The 26,394-nt window shown below is 39.7% G+C and overlaps 1 protein-coding gene across 2 annotated transcripts in view; it reads right to left on the bottom strand.

The window, feature by feature from the left end:
- Nucleotides 1–26,394, bottom strand: part of PAK5 (p21 (RAC1) activated kinase 5) — a 282,738-nt gene that overhangs the window by 39,066 nt on the left and 217,278 nt on the right. The window contains exons 1-2 of one of the 2 annotated variants that reach the window (XM_077872227.1): nucleotides 7,819–7,922; nucleotides 3,677–4,462 (exon numbers count right to left, since the gene is read on the bottom strand). In XM_077872227.1, coding sequence (XP_077728353.1) covers nucleotides 3,677–4,462; nucleotides 7,819–7,821 — 789 coding nt within the window. In that variant the 5' untranslated portion in view covers nucleotides 7,822–7,922. Of the gene's footprint in view, nucleotides 1–3,676; nucleotides 4,463–7,818; nucleotides 7,923–26,394 lie in introns of those variants that run through there. The other variant, XM_077872226.1, reaches the window with a different exon arrangement.

Below are 26,394 nucleotides of genomic sequence, written 5' to 3'. Positions count from 1 at the left end.
CGAGTGCTTAGTGAACTGTGTGATGACACAGGAAGCCAGAGCAAGGGATGGATTGCTGGGTCAGCACCCACATACACAAGCTGGCAGCTGCTTGTTCCCTGGAGAGCACAGGAAGGTGCAAAACTAGGTGCATGGTGACACTATTTCTAGGCAGTTTCCCTCCTTGTAAAGCAGACCTGTCTGCAGGGGAGGGTGGAAAGCATTCTCTCCACATCAGGCTGTTTTTATAGTTGTGTGTTGTGAATGGATTTTGTTTGGCTTTATTTTTCCCTCAAGGTTTTATCTGCCCAGCCCCAGCCGAAAACATTTAAAAGTAGGGAGACAGACTCCATACCTATAGATTTATAACATCCCTGATTCCTGTCATGCCAACATGAAAATTAGGTAAGTAGATAACACTGGAGGAGTTTTTTCTGTGGACTAACAGTATTTTTTCTCCTTCAAGCCAAAATATAAACCCGGTGTCTGTCTCCTTGTATCTCTCACATACATACATCTCTCCTTCTCATTTTTGTTCTGCCTGGAGACACACACAAATTTCATGCTTTTCTCTTATTATTGAGATGTGAACATTACCCACCAGCCTCTAGGACTTTCCATGAGGCAAAGACAAATTATCTGAGTCATGATCTTTATTTCTTCCCTTGGCAGGAAATCCAAATGTGATTGGAGGATATTTTAGAGTACAGTTCTTTTATTATTATTATTATTATATTATTATTATATTATTATTATCATATTTTTTTATTTTTAAGATTTTATTTATTTATTCATGAGACACACACAGAGAGAGAGAGAGAGAGAGAGAGAGAGAGAGAGAGAGGCAGAGACACAGGCAGAGGGAGAAGCAGGCTCCATGCAGGGAGCCTGACATGGGACTCGATCCCAGGTCTCCAGGATCATGCCCTGGGCTGAAGGCGGCGCTATACTACGAGCTATCGGGGCTGCCCTAGAATACAGTTCTAAAGGCACAGGCACCTAAATCTTTTTAGAGGGATGTTATATTTTTAATCAAGTAAACGTTTTAATTACTAACATGCCTCCCACCTCCTACTCTCCTAGAAAACCTGCTTGTGAACTTCTCACAGGTCTCCTATGAAATGGAATAGCAGCTTGCTCCTCTGGAGGCCTTTATTTTAAGGGCTGAAAAACTTCCTGGTACAAGTTCCCAAGGGCAGGAGTGCCTGGGTGGCTCAGCTAGTTAAGTGTCTGCCTTTGGCTTAGGTCGTGTTCTCAGGGTCCGGGGATGGAGCCCCATATGACAGGGAGTCTGCTTCTCTCTCTCCTTCTGCCTCCCATTCCCACCATCCTGCTCATGCTCTCTCTCTTTCTGTTTCAAATAAATAATAAAATCTTAAAAAAAAAATTCCCAAGGGCAAATATGTTATTATTATTTTTTTGAGCCACAATAGATTTCTGCATTGTTTCTGGGCTTAACAAAACCAGATTTCAGAGCAGGTCCGCTTTGCCTTATATTTGGAAGTCTGTAGGAAGAGGGATTTAGGGAGGAATGAAGCTAGAATGAATGGAATGAATTATCCCCTCCCTCCATCCTCTTCCTAGTCCTCTCTTTAGCCTAGAGTAGCCTCTCATGGGTTTTACTGGCAAATACAGTTGAACTCCATAAGTAACATATGCCCACATAAAGGGAAAAATATGGGACTAGGAGAAATATCAGACTGGATTTTATCCTTGTTTTACAACCAACAAACTATGAAACCTTAAGTGCGCCATGTGACTTTCTGGACCTTAGTTTCTCCTTCCATGAAATGAGTGGGCAGGGGTTCCTGGGGAGTTATATTAAATCCTCAAATGCCTCTAGGGATTAGGCTAATGGGCAGAATGAATGAAGTGGCCTGGGCAGGGCCTATCCCCTCTAATGGGGCAGCCTTTGTCTCCAGCCAATTCCATTTCCAATGCTGTGTGAAAATGTGGGCCTAGGGTTATCAGATCATCCCTTTTTTTTAAGATTTTATTTTTATTTATTCATGACAGACAGACAGAGAGGCAGAGACACAGGTAGGGAGAAGGCTTCATGCAGGGATCCTGACGTGGGACTCGATCCCGGGTCTCCAGGATCACACCCTGGCTGAAGGCAGCGCCAAACTGCTGGGCCACTGGGGCTGCCCAGATCATCCCATTTTTTTAAAGAGAATCCTAAAACCCAGAAGTTGAAGATTTTAAGTGAAATATCTTGATTTTTCAGAAGTTGAAAATGACTACTTGGTGGACTCAACGGGTCGAGAAGCCAAGTATGGCCCCAGGGCTGCAACATTATTGCCTCTGGACGGAACTTTGTGATCTTGACCTAAAGAGCTTCTGACCATAAGTGTTCAAATATATCACATATAAAATATCATATATGACCCTAAATAGCCAAAGCAATCCTGATAAAGAAGAACAAAGATTCCTAATTTCAAACTATATTACAAAGCTATAGTGGTCAACATAGTATGGTACTGGAAAAAAAGCAGGTTCACAGATCAATAGAACAGATCACAGACCAGAAATATATATGTATAGATTCAGTTAATTTTTTACAAAACAGCCAAGAATATACAAATGAGGAAAGGACAGTCTTCAATATATGGTGCTATGAAAATTGGACAGGCAGGTGTAAAAGAATGAAACCGAACCCTTGTCTTATACCATACACAAAAATTAATTCAAAATGCATTAAAGATTTGAATGTAAGACTTGAAGCCATAAAATTCCTAGAAGAAAAATATTGGTAAGTTCCTTGGCATTGGTCTTGGCAGTGACTTTTTTGTATTTGACACTGAAAGGCAATAATAACAAAAATAAAGTGGGACTACATCAAAATAAAAAGCTTCTGCACAATGAAGGAAAACATTAGCAAAATGAAAAGACACTGATGGGATGGGAGAGAACATCTGCAAACCACATATCTGATAAGGGGTTAAAAATATATATAAGGAACTCATACAACTCAATAGCAAAAAAAAAAAAAAATCCCAAATAACCCAATCAAAATTTGGACAAAGAACCTGAATATACATTTTTCTAAAGATGATATACAAATGGTCAACAGGTACATGGAAAGGTTCTAGACATGACTCAACATCAGGGAAAATCAAAACCACAATGAGATACAACCCCATACCTGTTAGAATGGTTATTAAATTAAAATTTATTAAAAATTATAAAATTAAAAAAATTAATAATTAGAAAATTATTAAATTTTTAAAAATGAACTTTATTAAAAACTTACCATGATAATCCTGACTTTATTTTTTCCTTTTCAACAGATCCTTATAAACTTTGCCAGAAAGTGGGAACTACAATATTAGCCATCTAATGGTTTATAATCGTATGCTCCTTAAAAGAGGACTTAGTCTAATAGGAGCACACAATATTTATTAGTAGTATATCAGGATATCTTTCAAATAAACTTTTTTTTTTTTTTTTTTTTTTTGCCTTTTAATCAGAAACCCTCAAGGAGATCTCCAAAGACTTTGATTTTAATGAATATATGTTCCTTGCTCTATATCCTCTGCCCTTGGGGCTTGTGCGTGGAAATCAGGTAGCGTTTCAATATGGATTCTCACTTAAAAGGCAAACCTTCACCTTAGAATCTGACTCTGTGAGAAGGTCATGCTAGCACCACCTTTGTGAGGTGCCTGCCCATGGGAGGGAAGGAGGCAGTGAACATTACCTTTGGAATGCACATTGTGGGCTCGGACAAGCGAGGGTAGGTGTAGGAGTTGTATGAGTGTCCTTGGGGGTGGGTTTTAAATGCACTTGCTCCGAAGGGCATCATGGGTTCCTGGAGCCCCGAGCCTGATCTGGACCTCTGCCGCATGGTAGGCTGAGGGCTGGTCTGATTCAGGTAGGACGACTTTGGCCTCCTATCATAGTCATCCAGGCTGGGTCCCCACTCACTTTCGCTGAACACCAGACTCTCCTTGGAGCACCCACTGGTCCCCGCAGTTCTAGAAGGCGTGAATTGGAACGGATAATCTAGAGGGGAGCTGCTTGAGGCTCTCTGGTACTCCCACTTGAGGTCGCTGTATTCACTTGGTTTGCTCAGGGAGTCCAAGTGGGTGTGATAATCAAGGGGAAATCTGGCAAGATCAGATTTCCAAGGCTTCATCTCAGGATAGTGGGCCTCCCCATGTTTTGTCTTCATGACATGCCCATTTTGCTTGGCCACATGGCTGCCCTTATAAAATGGATCCAGATCATCACCATAGAGACTCTTTTCTCGATACTTCTCAGTTGTGTAGTCAGCAGTGGTATCGGATTCGCTGGAATACTGTGAGAAGGTGATAAAGCCATTTTCTTCACGATGGCCTTGACCGTGGCTGGAGGCCCCCTGGTCTGGGGTGGGCGGACTTTCCTTCCGTAGGGAGTTGGAGCGAGTCACGGAGATGTTGTCAAAGTCCTCCAGCAGGCCGTTGATGGAGGTTTCCTTGCACGGTTTATTTCCTCTAACGATTGTCTGGGAATAGTAAAAGGAATGCCATTTAAAGAAAACATTTCATGCTCTCAAGTTGATGTTGGAATCCCACCCCAACTCCATCTAATTTCAACCACAAGGAGAAAAGACCCTAGGAACATACTCTAAAAAGTAATGATTAAAAAAAACAAAAACAAAAACAAAAACAAAAAACCTGTTGACTGATTTCAGTGGTGAAAGGAGCTAAATATTACATAATTGAAAATTGCAAAATTTCTTTTACCTATCTCAACAGAGAGATCAATTAAACATCAAAAGCCATTTAGAAGACTATACAAGCAATCACTGTCTTATTTACCAGGTAAGTGAAACCTCCGCCTCACTCCTTCCCCTCCTTAAATAATAAACCCTAACCATCTAACAATAAGCTGATTATAATTTTAAGTCTACAACTGGTTAGAAAAAGCATATTTATTACTTTTATATTCCTTATCCAGATTATTTGCAAAGCCAGTAAACACGGTAACTTGAATATTAACATTCCCAGAAATGGGCACACACTTTTTTTTTACCCTTTTATGAAATACTTATGAAAACTGAAGTTATCAGATTTTCTGGAAGAGGCACTTTCTGAACTGTAAGTAAGGAACAGCATGAAGATTACTTGTGAGATTTTATTCGTGATCACATATGATATTCTCATTAAGCGTCTAACTATAATGCTTGCTAGAGCCACACTTTCGTATCATCATCGCTGACGTTTGGATGGCTTAGTAATTGATGTGGTTATACTTGAATCTTAGTGACACAAGCTGCCAAGCCCAAATGTTCCCTTTAACGAACCTAAATAACACTGGAATACTAGGAACGGAAAGAAATCACAAACCACTTACAAAGCCAGTCAGCTGTGCCTTGACAATGACAAGGTTTGCAGCAAAATATGATGGGGGTGGATAAAAGAACAAAGTGTTGTGACTTCATACTTCCAGGATTTTAAGAGAAAAATACATTTGAGCAAGTAGCAAAGGAGTTCAAAACCATCTCAGTATAATAGAGGATTTCAAACTAGAGGAACAAGTCAAAATTGTCCTAGAGCATATGCTTTATACATCAGTAGTTCCCGAAGTATCTATGATGAAAGACAAGGTTTTGTTTTTTTCCATCCAATCAGTCCTGGACTTAGACTTTTGGCCTATAACCCTTTCTTTTAAATAAACTTTTAATTTTGGAATGGTTTTAGATTAATGGATTGCAAGGAGAATATATAGAGCTCTGATCTATCCCTTACTGTCTTGTCAATATCTTGCGCTGCTATTAACTAAACTTCACAGTTTATGTTAATTTCATTGTCCCCCCCCCCCCCCAGTGTTCCTGGGTTCCATCCAGGATACCTCATACTTATTTTTCATGTCTCCTTAATCTCCTCTGGTCTGTGATAATTTCTCAGACTTTCCTTGTTTTGGATGACATTAATAGTTTTAAGGAGCAGAATGTCCCTCAACTGGGAATGTCTGATGTTTTTCTCATGGTTAAACTGAGGTTATTGGTTTGGGGGGCAGGGGCAGATCACAGATTAAGGTACCAATTTTATCCCATCATATCCAGCATGCCTATCATCATCAGTGGCTTATTACTGATGATGCTGACTTTGGTCACCTGACCCAGGTTGTGCTTACCAGGTTTCCGCACTACAAAGTTACACTCCCCTTCCTTTGTTGCTTTCCAAACTGTATCCTTAGAAGTAAACCATTCTACTTCCATGAGAGGGGGCACCTACATAGAGTATACAGAATTCTTCTGCACAGGAGACTTGCATATTCTATTTACTTCTTCAGTCATTTAGTTGTGTCAGTATGGGTAGAATCATGGGTGTTTATTTCATACTTTGGATTATAATCCCAAACTATGTTTTTGTTTTGTTTCTCTGTTTGTTCTAGCTTTAGTTACTGAGAGTTCTTTCATACTGGCTGCTCTGTCCCTTTCATAAGCCTCCATCCTCTTATTTTTTAAGCCCGTCCTTACTTTTTAACACTACAAGAGACTCCAGGTTCATCTTGTAAATTCCCTGCCCTTGCCCTAAAATCAACCATGTCTCCAAGGGGCCTGGTTCCTTTAACTGGCTAATGATATTAGAAACTAAAATTAGAAACTAATATCTGGATGCCGGGTATGCTCACTGTTACTGGGGTGTCACTGCTTCCAGTGAATAGAGCCCCTCAGCGAACAGAGCCAGGCAATACATGTACATACACTTCCCTTAGTATGCACACACATCTGTAAATATATCTATCCATCTGTTCCTATATGAAGCTAAACACGAATTTGTACTATTGTCTCTGAATCTAATCCAGTCTCACATGGTTCATTCTAGCTTTCCCTGTATTTGTTGGTGAAAAAAATGGTGAAAAACCTGGATCCCTCCATCTGCCCTTATTTTGGTTATTCAATCTGAGGTTACAAATATAGCAGTTTTAGAATTATTACCCCACATCACCATGGCAAACAACATTGCCAGCTAGAGTACAGTGTTTAGTATGGTGTTTTGGACTTAGGGCTTACAGTTTCCATTCAAAGAAAGCCCTGTTTTAAAAAGTTACTTAGGTTAGTGTCCACTCCCCACCCCCACCCCCTTCTATGAGATTATCTCACACATGTGTAATAGTTAAATTCTTCTGTCACAGTTTGTATTCCATCCTGGGATCCTCTGATTTGGTTGGCTTAAAAAATTACTCTTTGTGCTGGAAAATTCTATGGGTATTGACATATACAAAGCATCATATATTCACCATTACAGGGCCATACAGATTAGGTCTATACTTGCCCTCTCCTGGGCTTTCCCTGGTCGGATACTGCCTCTTCTCCAAACCTCTGATATACTGCTGATCTGTTTTCTATCCGTATAGTTCTGCCTTTTCCAAATAACCTAGGAATGGAATCAAACAGTCCAGAGCCTTTTGGTCTGGCTTCTTTCATTTAGATAATGCATTTGAGCTTAATCTAGGTTGTTCTGTGAATTAATAGCCTATTTGCCGCCATTCTTCTTTAAAAATCACTGAATAGTATTCCAGTATATGGAGTGTGATGATTATGTGTGTGGGAGGGGTATAAATGGATTGATTGTCCAGATAGGTGATGTTCTGTGTGAGCATCCTCTCGAGAGAAAAAGAATCACCTATCATATATACATCAGGACCTCTTCTCAGGGCAACAATATCCATGCCCATCCCAACAGATGAACTTGGGAGAAACAATACCTTGGACAGGGACAAGTAAGAACTGGGGAGAGGAAAGGAAGGAATGGACATCTTTTGATTCACTAAGTATGAGTGCTAGTAACTCATCCTCAAGTCTGTCTGAGAAGCTTCCTACTGCATTTCAGTTGCCTCTTACCTACTTACCATTTCCCTATTTGCTCAGGTACTCTTCAAGCTCTTAGACATAGGTACTGTTACTTTCTGTGTATTTAGCAGCTGGCCTCCTCTCTTCAATAATGCTTTGTACAAATTTTTTAAAAAGACTTATTTGAGAAAGAACAAGAAAAAGAGAGAAAGAGAAGGGCAGAGAGAGAGAGAGAGAGAGAGAGGGAGAGAGAAAGCATGAGAGGGGGTGAGGGGAAAAGGGAAAAAGAGAGAGAGAATCCTAAGCAGACTTCCTGATGAGTGGGAAGTCCAACATGGGCTTGATCCCATGACATGACATCATGACCTGAGCCGAAATCAAGAGTCGGATGCTCACCTGAGACACCCAGGCACCCCATGTTTTGTACAGATTTTTAAGAAAATAGTATTAAGTGGTGCTAATAGTTCTGGTCTTAATTTTAGCCACATTTGCTATGTGATTTAGTTTCATCCTTTTTTTCCAATACCTAGTCTCCAATTTATAAAAAAGATACTATCGTTTGATATCTAGTGATACCCCTCCAGTCGCCTCCAGGAATTGTAGAGGCTGACGGAGGGAGAGATTATGTAGCAGTTTTGAAACATACCAATGTAGGCACTCCATTCCAGTGGACACACATTTGTAAATCTGAAATGCTTGAAGAGCACTAAATACAACTCGTTGATAAAGGCAAGTTAAAACGTGAAGTTTATAAAGAAAAGATGAGAGAAGAACAGACTAAAAATCCTGATAAGTTTTCAGTAAGAGGAGAATCATGAGCTAAGTCCAGGAGGAAATAATAGACGGACTCAGATGGCCAAAAAAAGAGGTGTTACCAGCTCATCACTTACTCAATTGATGGAGGCACAGATGATCGGAGTATGTTAAGATTCCACCATCTTTGGGGCTATGTGGATAACTGTGATAACAGAAGAAAGAGTCCTCAGCTCATATTAAACTGGCATTTCGATCACTTGTCCTGTGGCATTTTTATTCAGAAAATTAAAATCATCTTCAGAATATTGTACCATCTTCAGAAAATTATATCATCTTCAGAAAATTAATAAATAGCTTTGATTGGGCTGGACTATTAGTCTTAGAAATTCATTACCAGGACACGGATATTTAGAAGGAAAAAATTCCTTTCCTGTGTGATTCTTTTGTGATCAGAGCATTATTGAATACTTCCTTTGAAACTGCTGAATCCTTTAAATCTTCCTATTTTCTCACTAAAACTCTTCCCATTTCATTAATGAGCTGAAATGTGCAGACTTGAGACTCAGTCACTTTGTTTCTGGGGAATACTGAGAGAAAGGAATTTAGATGTCTATCACCTATCAATGTGTCCATCCAACCATCCATCCACTCACCCACCTACCTATCCATACAATAACAGTTAAAGCTGTAACCGAGATCTATAATATGTCTATATCCATAGTATCAGCAAGCATTTTTTTAAATGACTAATAACATAATGAAGTTCTGTTTGAGAGAGCGCTTTTTTCTCTCATTATGCTATAAATATCTTACATTTGGAAAATGAAAAAACAAACAATCATAAACAACTATTTCACAATTTTGTCCCCAATAAGTTCATTTAGATTTTTCTGGGAGATTAGGGGGTCAGTGTTCCAATACATGAATTAATCTGTGACTTCAGAGTTGGGGGGTCTGCTGTTTCCATGCACTTATTATTGGATACCCAGAGACGTATGTTCAGTTTACCTTTAAAATTATAGCAGTTAACTCAGTAAACAGAATTCTATATATTTGTTAATATAAAAGAAGAAATATTCTATTACTATGTGCTGAGCTAAATGCTAATTAAAAGAAAAATGAAGATTTTTATTGAATAAGAAACACTTTTAAAAAACAAAGTATTATTTTTTAATCCTTGTTTTGAATCAGGCTCAAAGCACTTACCAGCTGTGTGATAGTGGTTAAGTTACCTAACCTTTTAAAGCCATGGTTTCTTAACCCATAAAATGGCAAGAATAAATCTTTGCCTCATTGGATTAATGTGATTGAATAATATGTGTAAATCAGTTGGCATAATTTCTGGAATACAGTAAGTACTAACAAATGGTAGATATTTAACTATTTTATAAGTTAAAATGTACTTTTAAGTTAGGTTGATAATTTAGGGGAAAAAACTTGCAAATAACAGGATAAATCTCAACTTTATACAATGGAATAATTGATGTTTATACTTTTATTTTTTAAAAAGATTTTATTTACTTATTCATGAGACACACACACACACACACACAGAGTGAGAGTGAGAGTGAGAGTGAGAGAGAGAGAGGCAGAGACACAGGCAGAAGGAGAAAGAGGCTCTATGCAGGGAGCCCTACATGGAACTCAATCCCAGGTCTCCAGGATCACACCCTGGGCCGAAGGCAGTGCTAAACCGCTGAACCACCCAGGCTGCCCTGTTCTATACTTTTAAAAATTATTAGTAGTAACTTTAGATACAAAACACAAATTTTTTTTGAGTTTAAAGATGTATCTTCAATTAACTACAACTGTTATATATGTCAAATAAATATTCCTAATAGATGTAAAAAAATGGAATACTTTCAAGTCATGATCAGCATTCGACTGGTATCTTTCTTAAAAATGTAATGTCTGAATAATAAAAATTAGCAAAATTAGACTTCAATTATTTAAACATATTTAAAGATATGTACAGAAGAGTAAGGTTAATAGAAATACAGTAAAGTGGTGACACTGGCCATCAATAGATGGGAAGATTAAGAATACTATATATTTTAGACCCGTACTTCTCAGATCTTTTTTTTTTTTTCTTCTCAGATCTTAATGTGCATATAATCACCTGCAGATCCTGTTAAAGAGAAATTCGCATTGGAAAGATCTGAGGAAAGGGCTGAGACTCTACATCTTGAATGAACTCCCAGGCAATGATAATGCTGCTGCTCTGTTCACACTGTGTACTCACTGGGGTTAGTGTATTTTCCAGATTTTCCACAAGTAGGGTACTTTTATAATAAAAAACATTTGACTGGCATATACTTTTCAGTTTAATAGGATTTACGATTACATATGTGTGTGTATGCATATATATGTATATACACACATATATGTGTATATATATGTATACACACATATATATACATATGTATGTATATATGTATTTATATACATACACACATATATATTTTATTAAATATATAGTATAGTCTTAAATATATTTTACATCTAGATAATATTATATATGTAAGTACACATATCTAGCATTACACATATATATTGTGTTAAAATTATTTGATGTTATAGTTGGCTACTAGGAGCTACACTGTTCAACATTTTCCCATTCCCTGTAAAGGTGAAGTATTTCTAATGTTTAACCAAAATGAATAATAGATTTCACTATTTTGGTACACCAGTTTCTATAGCATCATGATCTTAGTATTAGGGTATACTGATGAATAAAACTTAAGTACATAGAAGTGAAGGTGCGGTGTGGATATTTGAAAAGAAGAAAATTTTATCCATAGCAAAACCAAAAATCTTAAATAAATAAATAAGCAAGCAAGCAAAGAAAAACCCAAAGATACTCAGCAGGCTATATAGTACATGGTCTTTCTTTCCCTGAATCTCCTTTTTAACATTTGGAGATGTTTACAGATGGTATAAATGTATCACACTTAAAGGAAGCACATGCTTTTCTCCCTGTCAATGAAAACTATTAAATCGCTGTTAACAAGCAGGAGCTTACAAAATATAAATATCTATTTAAAAGAAATTGTTGACCTCCCTAAAAAGAATAGAAAAAAAGAAGGGTTTAATAACCTCATTTAATCAGAAAGACCAGTCCAACTAGAACTGAGGTAATATTTGTTTCCCTGACACAGGGTTCACTTTAAGGAATCATACCAGCAAAACAACAATAATGAGATTCAAACATGCAGAGTTTTACAACACGGTTTAACCAGGCTTCAAAATGTAAGAACCACTATTTATGGCTGTCAGTGTCTGATGTTTAAGAAAGCAAGATTGTGCAGCTTTAGAGATCAATAATATAATAACTGCAAGAGTATCGGCAAATTTCATGCTTCGAAACAGCCAGGCATTAAAAATCAATGCAACCCAATCTATTTGAGTTTGACACCCTGGTTCTCATTGTTTTCCCATCGTGCCTGGCCCAGCTCGGTGTCTGCCTTCTTGGTGACAGCGGCCATATTTCATGGTGCTCCTTCCCCAGGCTGCCGGCCAGTGATAAGCTATAATGGATCTGTCCCTGAGAACAGCTGTCTCCCCTTGTTCCGAGGAAGAGATGAAAAAGGGCCTCTGCTCTCACAGACTGTATTAACCTTGACAATAATGAAGTGTGTAATTAACAGCTTTGCCCTAATGAGACCTTGCATTTCTTTTTAAAAAACATTGTCTTCTATCCTCTTCAAGAATGTGTTCCATTTCGTCGTTCTGGGCAAACATTTCTCCGGAGGTCAATAAGCTAAATATTCCCATGACTCAAGAACAAACCAGGAGTCTCTCAGAAAGCACCTACTTTTATTAAGTACCTACTTTTATTGTACTATTTATTTATTTTTTTATTGTACTATTTATTTACTATTTATTTTAGTAGGTACTAAAAGTACCTACTTTTATTGTACTATTTTTTAAGTACAATTTATCCGAATTCCCACCCTGTTTGTAGAGAACGAGTTCCTTTGTTTTTATTATGGAATGTGGCTGAAAACAGCTGTGTACATAACAACAGCAGACAGATCTGACATACTTGAATCCTTATGGCAAGAAATGCTCATTCTCAGCTGGATTTCCTCACATCAGAAGACCCGGGATCTTCTATTTTCTTTCAGCTTTCTACATACATCTTTTTTTTGGTACCCATGGGGGGCGGGGCTAATTGGGTGAATAGTTACAATCTCATATTCCTTTTAAAATATGAGAATCAGGACAGGACAATTCAAAGTGGCAGCAGTGGTGAGGATTTCTAGTCATTAAGATCTCAGTAAATATGTAATGATCATATAGAATCCAAATAAGCCGATTCCTTTACCAACTAAAACTGTCATGTTCTGCACCAATTATAATAAAGTACAATGTATCTAAGAAGGATTTTTTGAATTTAGTAAAAAGCAAGATTCCTCATTAACTGCCTCTTTAAACACAAGGAATCCAACACATGTAGCGACCAGTTCCACACAAGGATAATCCCTCAGGGTGACTTTCTAGTTATTGTTAATCTGGCAAAGCAAATGCAATTAGTTTATAGCCCTGGTTCTTGCTGCTTAGAATGTGAGGCAGTTGGGCTGAAGTCAATGGAAGTCAGTTTACCCAGAGGTAATAGAAATGGCTCATGGATGTGTTTCAAGTTGGTTTGAGTCTGAGTATTCTAGCTGGGACCTTAACTATTACTCATTTGGTGTTTTCTGATTCATGGTCTAGGTAGCAATGAGGTCTAAGGAAGTATCTCTGTTCATTAATTTATTGATTTACTGAATCAAAAAATCATTCTTAAGGACAGGGAGTACTTGGAGATGAGACTGCAGTCCACCTTCTATTTCTTAACTTGGGTAGTACATATAAGAATTTAGTATTACTCTTTAAATTTTTCATGTGGTACATTCATGGGTTCCTCAAAAGCAGAGTCGAGGCAGAGGCTCACACATGAGTACTCTATTTTGCAAAATGAGGTTAGGAATAGTAAGGGGGTGAAACAGAGGAAAGGAAGTGAAGTCAAGGGTGTGTTATCAAGCTGGCTATCTGTAGACAACTGGGGCTCGCTTCTCCTGAGGAGCTCTGAAGCCTCAGAACTGACCTCTCAAAGGAATGAAGATGGATGGACTAATCGACTTGCTCCCATCTTCTGTGTGAGAATGGCTAAGAGGACTCCCGTGTGCGTCCCCACAAGGTGGTGGTGAAGACACCACCACATCCACTAACAAAGGTTAAGTGGTGCCAACTGAGGAGAGCTTTAGCATTGCTTGGGCAATGGCTAGAGGACATAAGGCTGCCTAAGATATGTGAGATGGAACACAAGAGGCATCCAGTGCACCTTTTTAGACATAATTTCACAATAAGAAATTAAAAATGAAGACAGACAGGGTCCCCTTCTCGCAAACCAATGGGCATGGATATCAGTATGCTTAACTGATGTAGCACATATGCTAAATGGCCACCAAAGATATGTACTCCCCTTCCATGTGTAAAGGTATTACTGCAAAGCTGTTCCCAGCCAGGACCATGTCTCTCAGCACCCTTTTCCTCTAGACAGACCATGGGACCAGTTCTCACCCACAGAATGTGAGCAGGATGTGATCGGCATCCCTTCTGGGCCAAAGCTACAAAGGAATGCCTTTTCTTCTCTTTATTCTGTCTGCCTGCTGAGTGGAGAAGACCTGGAGGGCTCTTCTTAGTTGCCAAAGGAGGCCAGAGCTACATGGAAGAATGTGCATTGCTGAATGACCACACGGGCTACCATGCTCTGGTTAGGAAAAGCCACATTGGATAGTAAGTGTGAAATAAACCTCTATTTTGTTGCGCTTATTTACTAAGATGTAAGGGTTATTAATAAGTTACAGAAGCTGGAATTACCTTAACTAATATAATGATTATAGTGAGTCCAGAATTAGAAAGCAGACTGGGAATTAAAGCAGACTAGGAAAGCAGAGTAAGTAGGGACAGATTTGATCTTAGTGTTCCTATTATGTGTGCCTATGCAGACTCTGGAACTGGCATTGGGCATGGGACAACATGTATTGTATGTATGGACACGCATACCAGCTCTAGGGTTTCCAAGGGAAGCAATGGGAATTATGAAACTTGACCTCATTTTCCAAGATAAATTTACATACAAGCCTGTCTCACCTCTACTTTTGAGGAACCCAGTCTAAGATGTGACTATAGCACATGGAAAGTTTAAGGACAAGTATAAGAACTTAATATAGAAGAGATGGACATTAAGGAGGGCACGTGATGTGATGATATACCAGGTATATAAAGATGCACCGGTATATGCAACTTATAAATTACTGACCACTACATCTGAAACTGATGATGTACTATATGTTGGCTAATAGAATTTAAGTTAAAAAAAAAGAAAAGATTTTCTTTTCAGTGTTTCCACCCTTGACTCTGAGATGGCCATGTGGCTGGCTTGGACAAAAGAGCATGGACAGAAGCAACAGTATACTAATTCTTAGTCTGGGCTGTAAGAAGCCTGTCAGCTGCTTGCCCTCTCTGCTCCCTGCCTCTCCTATATGAACAAGCTTGGACTGGCCTGCTCGAAGATCTGAGATGAGCCATCCTACATCAGCTAGCCCTGATTCATCCATATGCCCCTTTCCTCCATGCTGCCCAGAGCAGGGAGATGCAGAAGAGGAGTCAATACAGCTAGGAGCCATTTATACCAGGGCAGGTGAACCAGACTGCCAGGGGAGGAAAGGCTTGTGAGCATATGGCTAGGGATGGTAATCTTACTGTGGCCAGAGAACAAGGCATTTGTATGAGTAGAAATTGATTAGACATGACTCCTGGGGTAGCAGGCTTCTCTTAGGTGGTGCTAATAATTGAGCCACTCTACTTTTGACCATAAAGGATGAATCAACATGAAGTACCAACAGGGGCATGGCCAAAACTTATCTCTGAGTTGCTTTTAGTTTTTTATGGCTAAAATTATTTGAAATTGGCATCGCTTCATGGTTAGAATTTTGGTCTTATTTAAAAAGACTATTAAAAAAATCAGTCAAAAATGGGCATTTTGGCAACTCTGCAGTTTTCCATCACCCTTCAAAAAAATCTTAATCTATTACATACCAGGTTGCTTTAGCAAATTTAAGTTATTTGTAAGATATCTGTCCCTTACTATTCTAAGATTTGTTTCTTTTAAAAATCCTTAAAAATTCGTGTTTTAATATATGACTTTAATGTATAAATATTGGTTTGCATTATATTTCTATTGGACAGCATTGCTCTAAAAGGGGGAGATGATGGGGCATCTGGTGGCTTAGAGGTTGAGCATCTGCCTTTGGCTCAGATGGTGATTCTGGGGTCCTGGGATTGAGTCCTGCATTAGGCTCCCCACAGGGAGCCTGCTTTTCCCTCTGCCTATGTTTCTTCTTGTCTCTCTCATGAATAAATAAATGAATAAAGTCTTAAAAAATCAAGTGGAAGATGCCAGGCTACAGTCTGTGGGCCAAATCAAGTCTGTTTTTGTAAATAAGTTTTATTGGAACACAGCCACATGCATTTATGTATGGTATATGGCTGCTTTTGGACCACAATAGACAGAGAAACCACATGGTCCATGGCCCTTCACAGAAAAAGTCTGCTGACTCTTGAACTAGACTGTCACCAGTTGTCCTGGTCTCATTTTGGGGGAGAACTGTTCTAGTATTTGATTTATGGGCTGCATCAAAAAGCAAAAACAAAACAAAACCTCCTGGTGAGCTGATAATGCTGTGTGTCAGTGGGATAGGGTCACTTGGGACCAAAAAAAAAAGACTTAGCTCATTTATAATCTGTGATTCTATGGCAGAAGAGGACATGAAACACAGGTTGTCCACTCCTGAAGCTATTTTGTTTGTGGGCCAAGTTAATCAACTAAAATAAGAGATCATATCCTGTTCTCAAAGGAATTCTCAAGCAACAGCAATCTGGGATGCAAGTTGCTTGGGTTCTTGTTCAATGTTAGGTATCACAGGTCTGATGCCATAGACCAGAGCTGAGCACCCTCCATACAGGATCTAAGCTTTAAATAATTTGTGAGATCAATGAAATGACTGCCAATATTCCATGAATCAGCTTCAAAGAGCTTCTAGTCATTAACATTTATCTAAACACAGTGTGCCCAAGACCATTAGAAGTGTTATCCCCATATTTAACCTTTACAAGACCCTGAGATAGATGGCATTATTACCCCTATACAAAGAAGGGAAATGAGGCTCAGAGAGGCCAAGAAATTTGCCCAGTGTCACTCAGCTGGTAGAGTACTGCCTCTTGATATGTATGAAACTCACAGCAGAGCCCATCAGCCTCTTCAATTTAACCTCTGAGGGTGTGGGAAAGGAAGCAAAGCATGCAGGAACAAGCCCCACCCCCTCTGTGATACAACGAAAGGAGCATAAACACCAAGGCATGGTAATATAAAATATTTCCAGAGACAAGCCTTCTGGGGGACCTGAGGGGCTCAGTCGATTAGGTGTCCAACTCTTGATTTCGGCTCAGGTCATGATCAGGGTTGTGAGATTGAGCCCCGCGTTGGGCTCTGTGCTGGGCATGGAGCCTGCTTAGGATGCTCTCTCTCCCTCCTCCTCTGCCTCCCCCAATAAAATTTTAAAAAATTATTAAAAATAAAAGAAACAAACTTTCTTAGGGAACGATGTTTAAAACTCAGAATTATGGGAACTGGGGGAAAAACAAGTGGATTGCTCTTTGGGATAATTAGCCTTTATAACAACTTCAAAATTCTGTCACCATAACAAAGGAGACATCTCGTTACATTGCATTTGCTAAAGATTCTGACATTTAAAAATTTAATAGCTAACAAAATGTGTGGTCTACACATCAGTTGCTACCCTCCCCCTGTAAAAACAAACCAACTAATTACACAATTCTTGAAATACTGCTACTATGCAATGCTAAATGTCAAATTTTTTTGCTTTCTTATAGACTATATAAAGATGCACAGGGCATATTTATTTTAAATTTGGTCAAAAAATTTACCTTTGAGTGTCTGAAGCTTAATTTTTTTTCCACCTGACATTTTAAGCAATTTTAACAAACATGAAAAAAATCTCTTCAAGGCATAATAAATGTTAAGAAACTTACTAATCTAGAAATAAAATGGCTAGGCACTTAAATAACATTTTAGAGTATAAAGTTGATATTGTAATTATGTACTTAATATTTCAGAGATGGACTGACTGGTCTTAGATGGCAAGAAAAAATTATGCCCGCCATGGAAAAAAAGAGTAGAGAAAAGCTGGGCTCTAAATATTCCAAAAGTTTCAGGAACATTGAACTTCAAAGTCCATTAAATATTAAGGTCAGCTTTACTGAACATTCCTAGCTATTAGTCACTTATTTCCCTTTAGTGATTGAAGTCAGAGTGATGATGGTTACCTCCAGGGGAAGGATGTTCACTGGGAAGAGAGGCCCAAGTGAATTTTCTGGGTGATGAAAATTTCTGTATCTCCATCCAGGTTGCGGTCCCATGAGTGTGTGCATATGTAAAAATCTAGAAAGCTGGACATTTATGTCTTTTATGTAAATTATTCTTTTGTTAAAATATACTGGGGAGGCACCAAACCAAGCAGTTGCTGTTTTTTTTTTTTTCCAGCAAACTATGTAGCACTTTGAGGGCAGCTTCTGCAAAAGTGGGACACTAGATATATCCCAGAATCAGTGTTTGCCAGGTGTTGGCAGGTAGGGGTCAGTAAGTGCTACCATGTGGATGAATTAGGGAGTTTAAGATGGAGAGCAATTAATCAAGGAGGGGGCTGACAGGTAAGCATAATGCAGCAGCACTGGAAGACTGGAGGTCTGTGGCAAGGAGAAGAACAAGTTGTGGGCATAGATTTGAGAGAGTGACTGAGTCAGCAAGGAAGCAAATCTAATCAAGGATATGAGACTGCACACGGAATATTTTAGGAACTTAGCAAATGTGAAAGAAATAATGCTATTACAAGATGGGAGGCCGCTTTCATTCCTTAATTTCTTCACCTTTCCCATTAGTGGAGCCTAGTGCCTCTCTCCCTGCTAACTCGGCTCAGAGCAGAAAGTCTGTGAGGCTTTCCTTCTGCACAGCAGAGGTGCTAACGCCTCACATCTTTGATTTATGCGAGCTATGGACAGGACAGAATTATGTAGTTCCTCTTGTCTGTTGCAAAATGAGATCCCCTTTCCCCCAAAGATATCTGTCTCTCCATCTGACTATCTTTCAATCTATTCAGGATATAAGACTGTTCACATTTAAAAGCTTTTCTCTCTTTGCAACTCCACAAAAGGTTTGAGTGCACTGTGAGGTTTTCGAACAGCTGAGGCAGTGAGAGGCTCTGCTTTACCTGGCAGCTTCACGGGCAGTGGCTCTGAGCCATAGTCGCCCACCAGAGTCACCTGCGGGAGTTTCTGCACACCTATAAGGCCAAGGTCTCTCCCTACACCAATTATATCTTTGGTGGTGGCTCCAGGTGTCAGTAATTTCTAAGGCTTCCCAGGTGAGTCCGACATGCAGCCAAGTTTGGGAACGTTCTCCCCCTGCTTCTCAAAGTGTGGTTGTAGACTGACAGCCTGGGACTAACCTGCATGCCTGTTTGGGCTGCAGATCCTCAGCCCCTTCATCCAGAACTACTGAGTCAGAATTTCCATTTTGACAAAATGTCCAGGGAATTCATACATACATTAAAGTCTGAGCAGCACTGGTTTCACTTGCCTCAAGTCCCGTTTTCACAACTGAAATGATTTCAGTTCAATAGAGAGTTTGAACATCAGTCAATTCTTTATGAGGAATACACACTTAATGCACACAGACACATAAATTTATCATGCACATGTTTCGGTGTGTGTGTGTGTGTGTGTGTGTGTGTGTATATATATATATAATCAAAGACAAAATATTTCTTAACCCTTGAACTCCAGATTAATAGGGTCATTTCTTTGTTTTATGTTTAAAAAGAAAGGGAAAGACACACTCTCAAACAGAAAGGGGAAGACAACTGGGGCATAACTCAAAGGCGAGCTCTGAGGTATCACATCCTTAGAACCTGTTCTAGAACTCTGATGTGAGAGCCTATTTATCTCATTATGACTGTGTTCCAACAATCCCCAAGGGCACACTTAAGGCTAGAATGCAGATGTGTGAAGAGTTTACTGGATAATCTTGTCCCCTCACTCAAGGATATTAACAGACCAGCAAGAGCCCTTGCACCAGCACAGAGAGATAATAATCCACTTCTCTCTTCTAAGTGGGATGCCAGCTCCCTGGACAAATGTAAAGGGGTTTTACAACTCCCATTCTCTGATTTACAGCTTAGATGAAGCTGGACACACACACACATCAGAAGAGACCCAAACATTTTTCCTTTTTCTATCCATTGTGTTTCACATTATGAACAGATTTACAACAAAATGTTGTAAGATGCATGAAATCCAGCCCTGCTTTTTCCCTAGGAACCTTCTTGAAGACACAGTTCACTAATGTCATTCCGTTTCCCCACAGAAAGACCTCATGGAACTTTTATTTACAAATTAGAGTTAGAAAGTTTTGCTTTCTTGCAGGAAAGACTTTTTCCCACTCCCCTTTCCTGTAGATAAAAACTTTGTAGCTACTGGGTTCCTAGGAAGCTGGGAAAAAATCAAATTCCTAGCTTAACTATTATGTTCAGGTGTGAAGTTAGCACATTTGTCTTTTTTATTGTCTTTTCTCTCTTCCATGAGGTATATTTTTCTGGGACCTTCATCATTTATTGTATTTATAATTTGCCGAATTGTTATCATCTGGGATTTTCTCTGTATATTAGTGTCAATCCTTTTTCTGGGAACAAAGTAGTTTTTTTTTTTTTAACTCCTCTCAATTACCAGTTCCCCTGTTTGACCTTCCTTTCTTATAAAAACACATTTAAATAATTGTCAGCGATTTATAAGTCCCTGAATCCTATCCAGAACAAGGTCATCAGTGAGGGTCTTCTGGAAGTTTTTTCCACTCATTCAGAAAATACTGGTCCATTGCACAGAAGGAAAATACAATAAAAAGCTGCCAGCATATTAGAGGTGGGTTATGGAGAAATAGTGGCTTAAGGATTTGTCAAAAACCCTTATGCTCAGACTGTACAAATAAATAAGAATTTCTGAGGTGGAGCCCAGGCATGAATGGTTTTAAACCTCTCCCAGGTGATTTCAATGAATAGTCAATGTTGAAAACCAGTGTCCTGGGGAAATGCATCATTGGCACTACCATTCATGCAAATATCCAGATATCTTATTAATTTGCAGACTCTTATTCAGCAGGTCTGGTGTGGGGCACAAGATTCTAAATTTCTAACCAGCTCTCAGGTGAGGCTGATGGGGCTGGTCTGCAGGGCACACTGTCAGCTGCAAGGTCCCAAAGAAGGGAATCAAGTTCCTCGGGTGGCTGAGCTGGAATTTGCATACTGCAAGGAAAAGATCACCACCGTGTCATAGAGAGAGCACTGGATTGTGAGCTCTAGTCCAAGTTTTGTTGTTGGCAGCTCTGAAGCCTTCATTAAGTGCCTGTTTACCTTGCTGGGTCTCTGGATCCCACCTCTGCTGAGTTGATCTACGTGGCTCCCTTCAGGCTCCAAACTTCTACTGTCTTGAAGACCCTCTCCATGTCTCTGCTTCTCCAAAAAGTTACAGCTCCTACAAAGCACCAACTCAGGGCACCTGGGTGGCTCAGTGGTTGAGCGTCTGCCTTTGGCTCAGGTCGTGATCCCAGAGTCCTGGGATCAAGTCCCACGTCAGGCTCCCTAAAGGGAGCCTGCTTCTCCCCCTGCCTATGTCTCTGCCTCTCTCTATGTGTCTCTCATGAATAAATAAATAAAATCTTTAAAAAAAGTACTAACTCTGCAAAGTAGCTGGTTTGATTGAAAAAACAATCTGAGAGGTACTTAATGTCTGGGAGAGAATATGATGGGCACTAGGTGGAGTCTGTGTATACTTTCCTACACTTTCAAATTCCTAGAACAAGTACTGCCCCTCTGCTGCTAACAACTCTTAGATTAGATACAGGAGCCCATCCAGTCACAAACCATTTGGTGTCCTGACACCATTCTCTATTAACAAGGTCAAAGTATGGTACATGGATGCAAAAATGTTGCCAATTCTCCCCTCCTGTCTGTATCCAGGTCCTTTGCAATGAGACCCTGCAGCTCCTCCCATCCCCTGGCTCTGAGGCTGGCCCTGACCCCATGACTTGCTCTGGCCAATAGAATGCAGCCAAAGTGATGTCCTGTCTATTCGAGTCTGCATTTCTAGAGACTGCCCAGTTGTGGCACTGCCCAGTTGCCTGAGTTAGCTTGGGAAATGGTGAGAGACTCGAGGAGCTCTGAGAGGGGATCCCAGCTGAGGCCATCATATGCCAGTCAGTCCCCAGCCCCCTCAGCAGCTGACTATAGACCCATGAGTGAGTCCAGATGAGAATAGAAGAACTGCCAGTTGAGCGCAGCCAAAGTGCTAACTTGCAGAATTGTGAGGAGCAAATGCAAGCTCTTTAAAAAAGTACTGTGATAAAACAGGATATAAATTTACCTTTTAAACTCTGTTCAAATGGGCATAATTCAGTGGCATTATGTACACACTATTGTTCAACCATCACCATTTCCAGAACTTTTTTCATCATCCTAAACAGAAATGGTACCTGTTAAAAAAATAACTTCCCCTCCCTCCACCTGGATCCTGGTAACCTCTAACCTATTTCCTGTCTCTATGAAACTGCCTATTCTGGGTCCCCCATGTAAGTAGAATCATATAATATGTGGCCTTTTGTGTCTGGCTTATTTCACTTAGCATGGTTTCAAGGCTCATCCATGTTGTACCATGTGTCAAAACTTCCTTCTTTTTTAAGGCTGAATAATATTCTTTTATATGTAAAGACCACATTTTGTTTACCCATTCATCTGTTGATGGATCATTTTTTGGCTATTGTGAATAATGCTGTGAACATTTTGGTGTACAAGTATCTATTTGAGTCCCTGCTTTCAATTCTTCTGGGTATATAGTAATAAGTAGCACTGTTGGAGCATATAAGTCTCATTTTTAACTTCTGAGAAACAAATTGTTCTTTACAGCAGCTGTACCATTTTACATTCTCACCAGCCATCTATGAAGGTTCCAATTTCTCTATATCCTCAAAACCACTATTTTCCATTAAAAATATTTATCTAGCTATCTATATCTCTACATATTTAATAGCCATCCTAATGGATATGAAGCAGTATCTCATTATGATTTTGATTTGTATTTCTCCAGTGACTGGTGATGTGGAGCATCTTTTGCAAGTGCTTATTGGGTTTTTACACATCTTCTTTGGAGATGTCCACTTAAGTCCTTTGCCTACTATTCAACTGAGTTGTCTGCTGTTGAGCTGTGGAAGTTCTTTATATATTCTGGATGCTAATGCCTTATCCGATACTTGATTCGCAAATATTTTCTCCCATTCTGTGGTTTGTATTTTCACTTTCTTCTTTTTTTAAAAATTTTTATTGGTGTTCAATTTGCCAACATACAGAATAACACCCAGTGCTCATCCCGTCAAGTGCCCCCCTCAGTGCCCGTCACCCATTCACCCCCACCCAGCGCCCTCCTCCCCTTCCACCACCCCTAGTTCGTTTCCCAGAGTTAGGAGTCTTTATGTTGTGTTTTCACTTTCTTGATAATGTCTTTTGATGTACAAAGTTTTAAATTATGACAAAATCCAATTCATTTATTTTTTTGATGCCTATACTTTTGGCATCCTGTCCAAGAAATCATTATTAAATCCATGTCATGAAGCTTTTCTCCTATGTTTTCTTCTGAGAGTTTTATAGTTGTTTGCTCTTACGTTTAGGTCTTTGATTCATTTTGAGTTAATATCCATATGTAGTAAAAGGTAAGGATCCAAATTCATTCTTTTGTATGTGTACATCCAATTTTCTCAACACCATTTGTTGAAAATATTGTCCTTTCCCTATGTATAGTCTTGGCACCCTGTAAAACATCATTTGACCATAATATATATAAGGGTATGTTTCTGGACTCCATATTCGGTTCCATTGATCTAGATGTTTACAATAACGCCAGCAGCACACTACTTTGGTTTTATTGTTGTTTAAGTTTTGAGATCAGAACATGTGAATCCCCCAACTTTGTTCTTTTTGAAGAATGTTTTGGCTATTCAGGGTCCTTGAGATTCCATATGAATATTAGGATGCATTTATTTTGTTTTGTTCTTGTTTTTGAGAGAGAGTGAGCTTGTGCATGATGGGGGAGGGGCAGAGGGAGGAAAGAGAATCTTTTTTAAAAAAATATTTTATTTATTGATTCATGAGAGACACAGAGACATAGGCAGAGGGAGAAGCAGACTCCCCACAGGGAGCCGGATGTGGGACTCGATCCCAGACCTGGGATCACTCCCTGAGTTGAAGGCAGATGCTCAACTGCTGGGTCACCCAGGTGTCCCAGGAGAGAGAATCTTAAGCAGACTCCACACCCATTGCAGAGCCCCATACGGGGCTCCATCTCACAACCCTGAGATCATGCCCTGAGCTGAAATCAGGAGTTGGATGCTTATGAGACTGAGCCTCCCAGGCGCCCCTAGTATATGTCTTTTTTCTGCTTCTACAAAAAAAGGGCTGTTGAGATTTTGATGGGGAGTGCACTGGATCTGTAGATTGCTTTGAGAAGTACTGCCATCTTAACAGACTTCCAATCCACCCTATAGGATGTCTTTCCATTTATTTATGTCTTTAATTTCTTTCAGCAATTTTTTTTTGTAATTTTGAGTGTTTTAAGCTTTTTTGCTTCAGAGTGCTTCCTGTATAACCTTATTTGTGACAATAGCTGGCTGATCCTTTATTTACATTAAGCCATGCCAGTGACTTTAACCCTATAGATTCCTCCGCGAGCTAGAAAGCTCCTACCAAGGGGGTAACCTTCCTCATTTGCAAAACAGGTTGTAAGGGGGCTCCCAGGTGGCTCAGTCGGTTGGGTGTCTGACTCCTGATTTTGGCTCAGGTCCTAATCTCGGCTTCGGTTCTGATCTCAGGGTCATGAGATTGAGTCCCATGTGGGGCTCCATGGTAGGTGTGGAGCCTGCTTGAAGTTTTCTCTCTTCCTCTTAGTCTGCTTGCACTCTTTCATACACACTTGGCCTCTCTCATGTGTGCTCTCTTTCAAAACTAACAAACAGGGCAACAGTTTCTTCCTTGTCTTCATGTTTTGTATTTCCATGGAGGGTCTTCCACTGGGGTGATGCTTTTGTTCTATCTTGCCTCTATCAAGTCCACTCACTTGTCTGGATGTGACTTATCTGATGGGGGAGAATGGAGAAGGGTTAGGGCACATGCATGGCTCCAGGGCCTTTCTCCTCCTTTTTCTGAACAGTCTTCCTGTCTGCATGGCTTCCACAGGGCTTCCACAGTCAGCAGTTTCACTGACCCAATGCTGGCTGATGAGTATGTGCAAGTAATTCTCCTTGGAGCAGGCAGGGTCAATAGTAGCTCTGCAGAGCTCTCTCTCATATTTAAGCTGGGGGATGAGGCAGAGGTGTGTACTGTCAGAGGCTTCATTAGTAAAGGGGGCTTCATTCATAATCACAAAGCTAGTATCTGCATTGCAATCTACCTTTCCTGCAGGCTACATACAAGGGAGAGTCTGCAGAGACAGCATACTATCCTAACCTCATGCATGAGTATAATAATTTGAATCAGTCCTGGAAGTGAGAGAAGACCAAGTATTTAGGAATTGGGGGAGGTAGGTGCTATTGGTGGGATGGCTTAGAACAACAAATATGATGTCCTCATTAGGAGAAAAAGAGTCCAAATTAGAAAGTGTGGATTCATTACATAAGGCACCTTTTATGAATCACTCACTATGTGCTACCCTCTGTCTCTTCCTTTTACACTTTCTAACAGCTCTAGGAGGTAAGTATTATTAAGCTTCAGTTATGAATGAGAAAAGAAAAGTTATAAGATTATTCAAGGTTCTATAGCTTGTTAACGGTTGTAGTAGACTGAAATGCTGCTGCAATTCTTCACCCCTCCCTGTAATGATTAGATATCCCACTCTTTGCCCGTGACATTTTAGTTCCTCCCAGTTGGCGTTGAGCTGGGCCACTTATCTTGCTTTGGCCACTGGAATGTTGGTGAATGGACACAAGTAGAGGCTTTTATGTGCTTGCCTGGTTTGGCTTGGCTCTTTGTGTTCTTGCCATCTTTGCTCAGAAGAACATGATCTGGGTAGTTGCTTATCCAAAAGTCATTCCAAGAGGCATCCAGAGCAAACTTAAACCCAACCTAAACCCAGTAGCCAGTTTCAGCGGCTCTGAAGCTTGAAGTAGAATGGCCCTATCAACCTGCAGACCCATGAGAAAGAAAAATATTTGTTGTTCTAAGCCATTACCTGTTGAGGTAATAGGTTTGTTATACAGCATTTTTACAACCAGATTTATCTAGTAAAGTAGTGAAGTCAGGATGAAAATCCAAGAATGTATGGTGTAAGGGAATGGTCTAGTTTCATTCTTCTGCACGTGGCTGTCTGAATTCATAGCACTTGCTTATAACTTCCCTAATACACGATGTAGGTAATAACAATGCACATGAATAGCCCACTTGTACTCAGGGGAGCAGAGCCTTCTCGTGTCTGGGATGTGTCTAGTACAGATGCTCACCTGCCATATATTAGTCATATTTATGGACAGAGCTTCAGGCTGATTTGGCACTCAGGTCCTAAGAATCTAAATGTTCCTTTTGTGATTCATTCTATTCTTTCTGTTTTGCATTGCAGGACTTTGCATGCTAGAATGGTAGCTAGTAAAAAGCTTGGTTTACGTGCAACATTTGACAGAGCTGCTCTAAATCAGCCAAACGTGACAACAGCATCTGAGCAAAATGCAG

The sequence above is a fragment of the Canis aureus genome, chromosome 26 (assembly GCF_053574225.1).
Source record: "Canis aureus isolate CA01 chromosome 26, VMU_Caureus_v.1.0, whole genome shotgun sequence".
NCBI classification, from domain to species: domain Eukaryota; kingdom Metazoa; phylum Chordata; class Mammalia; order Carnivora; family Canidae; genus Canis; species Canis aureus.
This window is presented reverse-complemented; position numbering and strand designations above follow the sequence as displayed.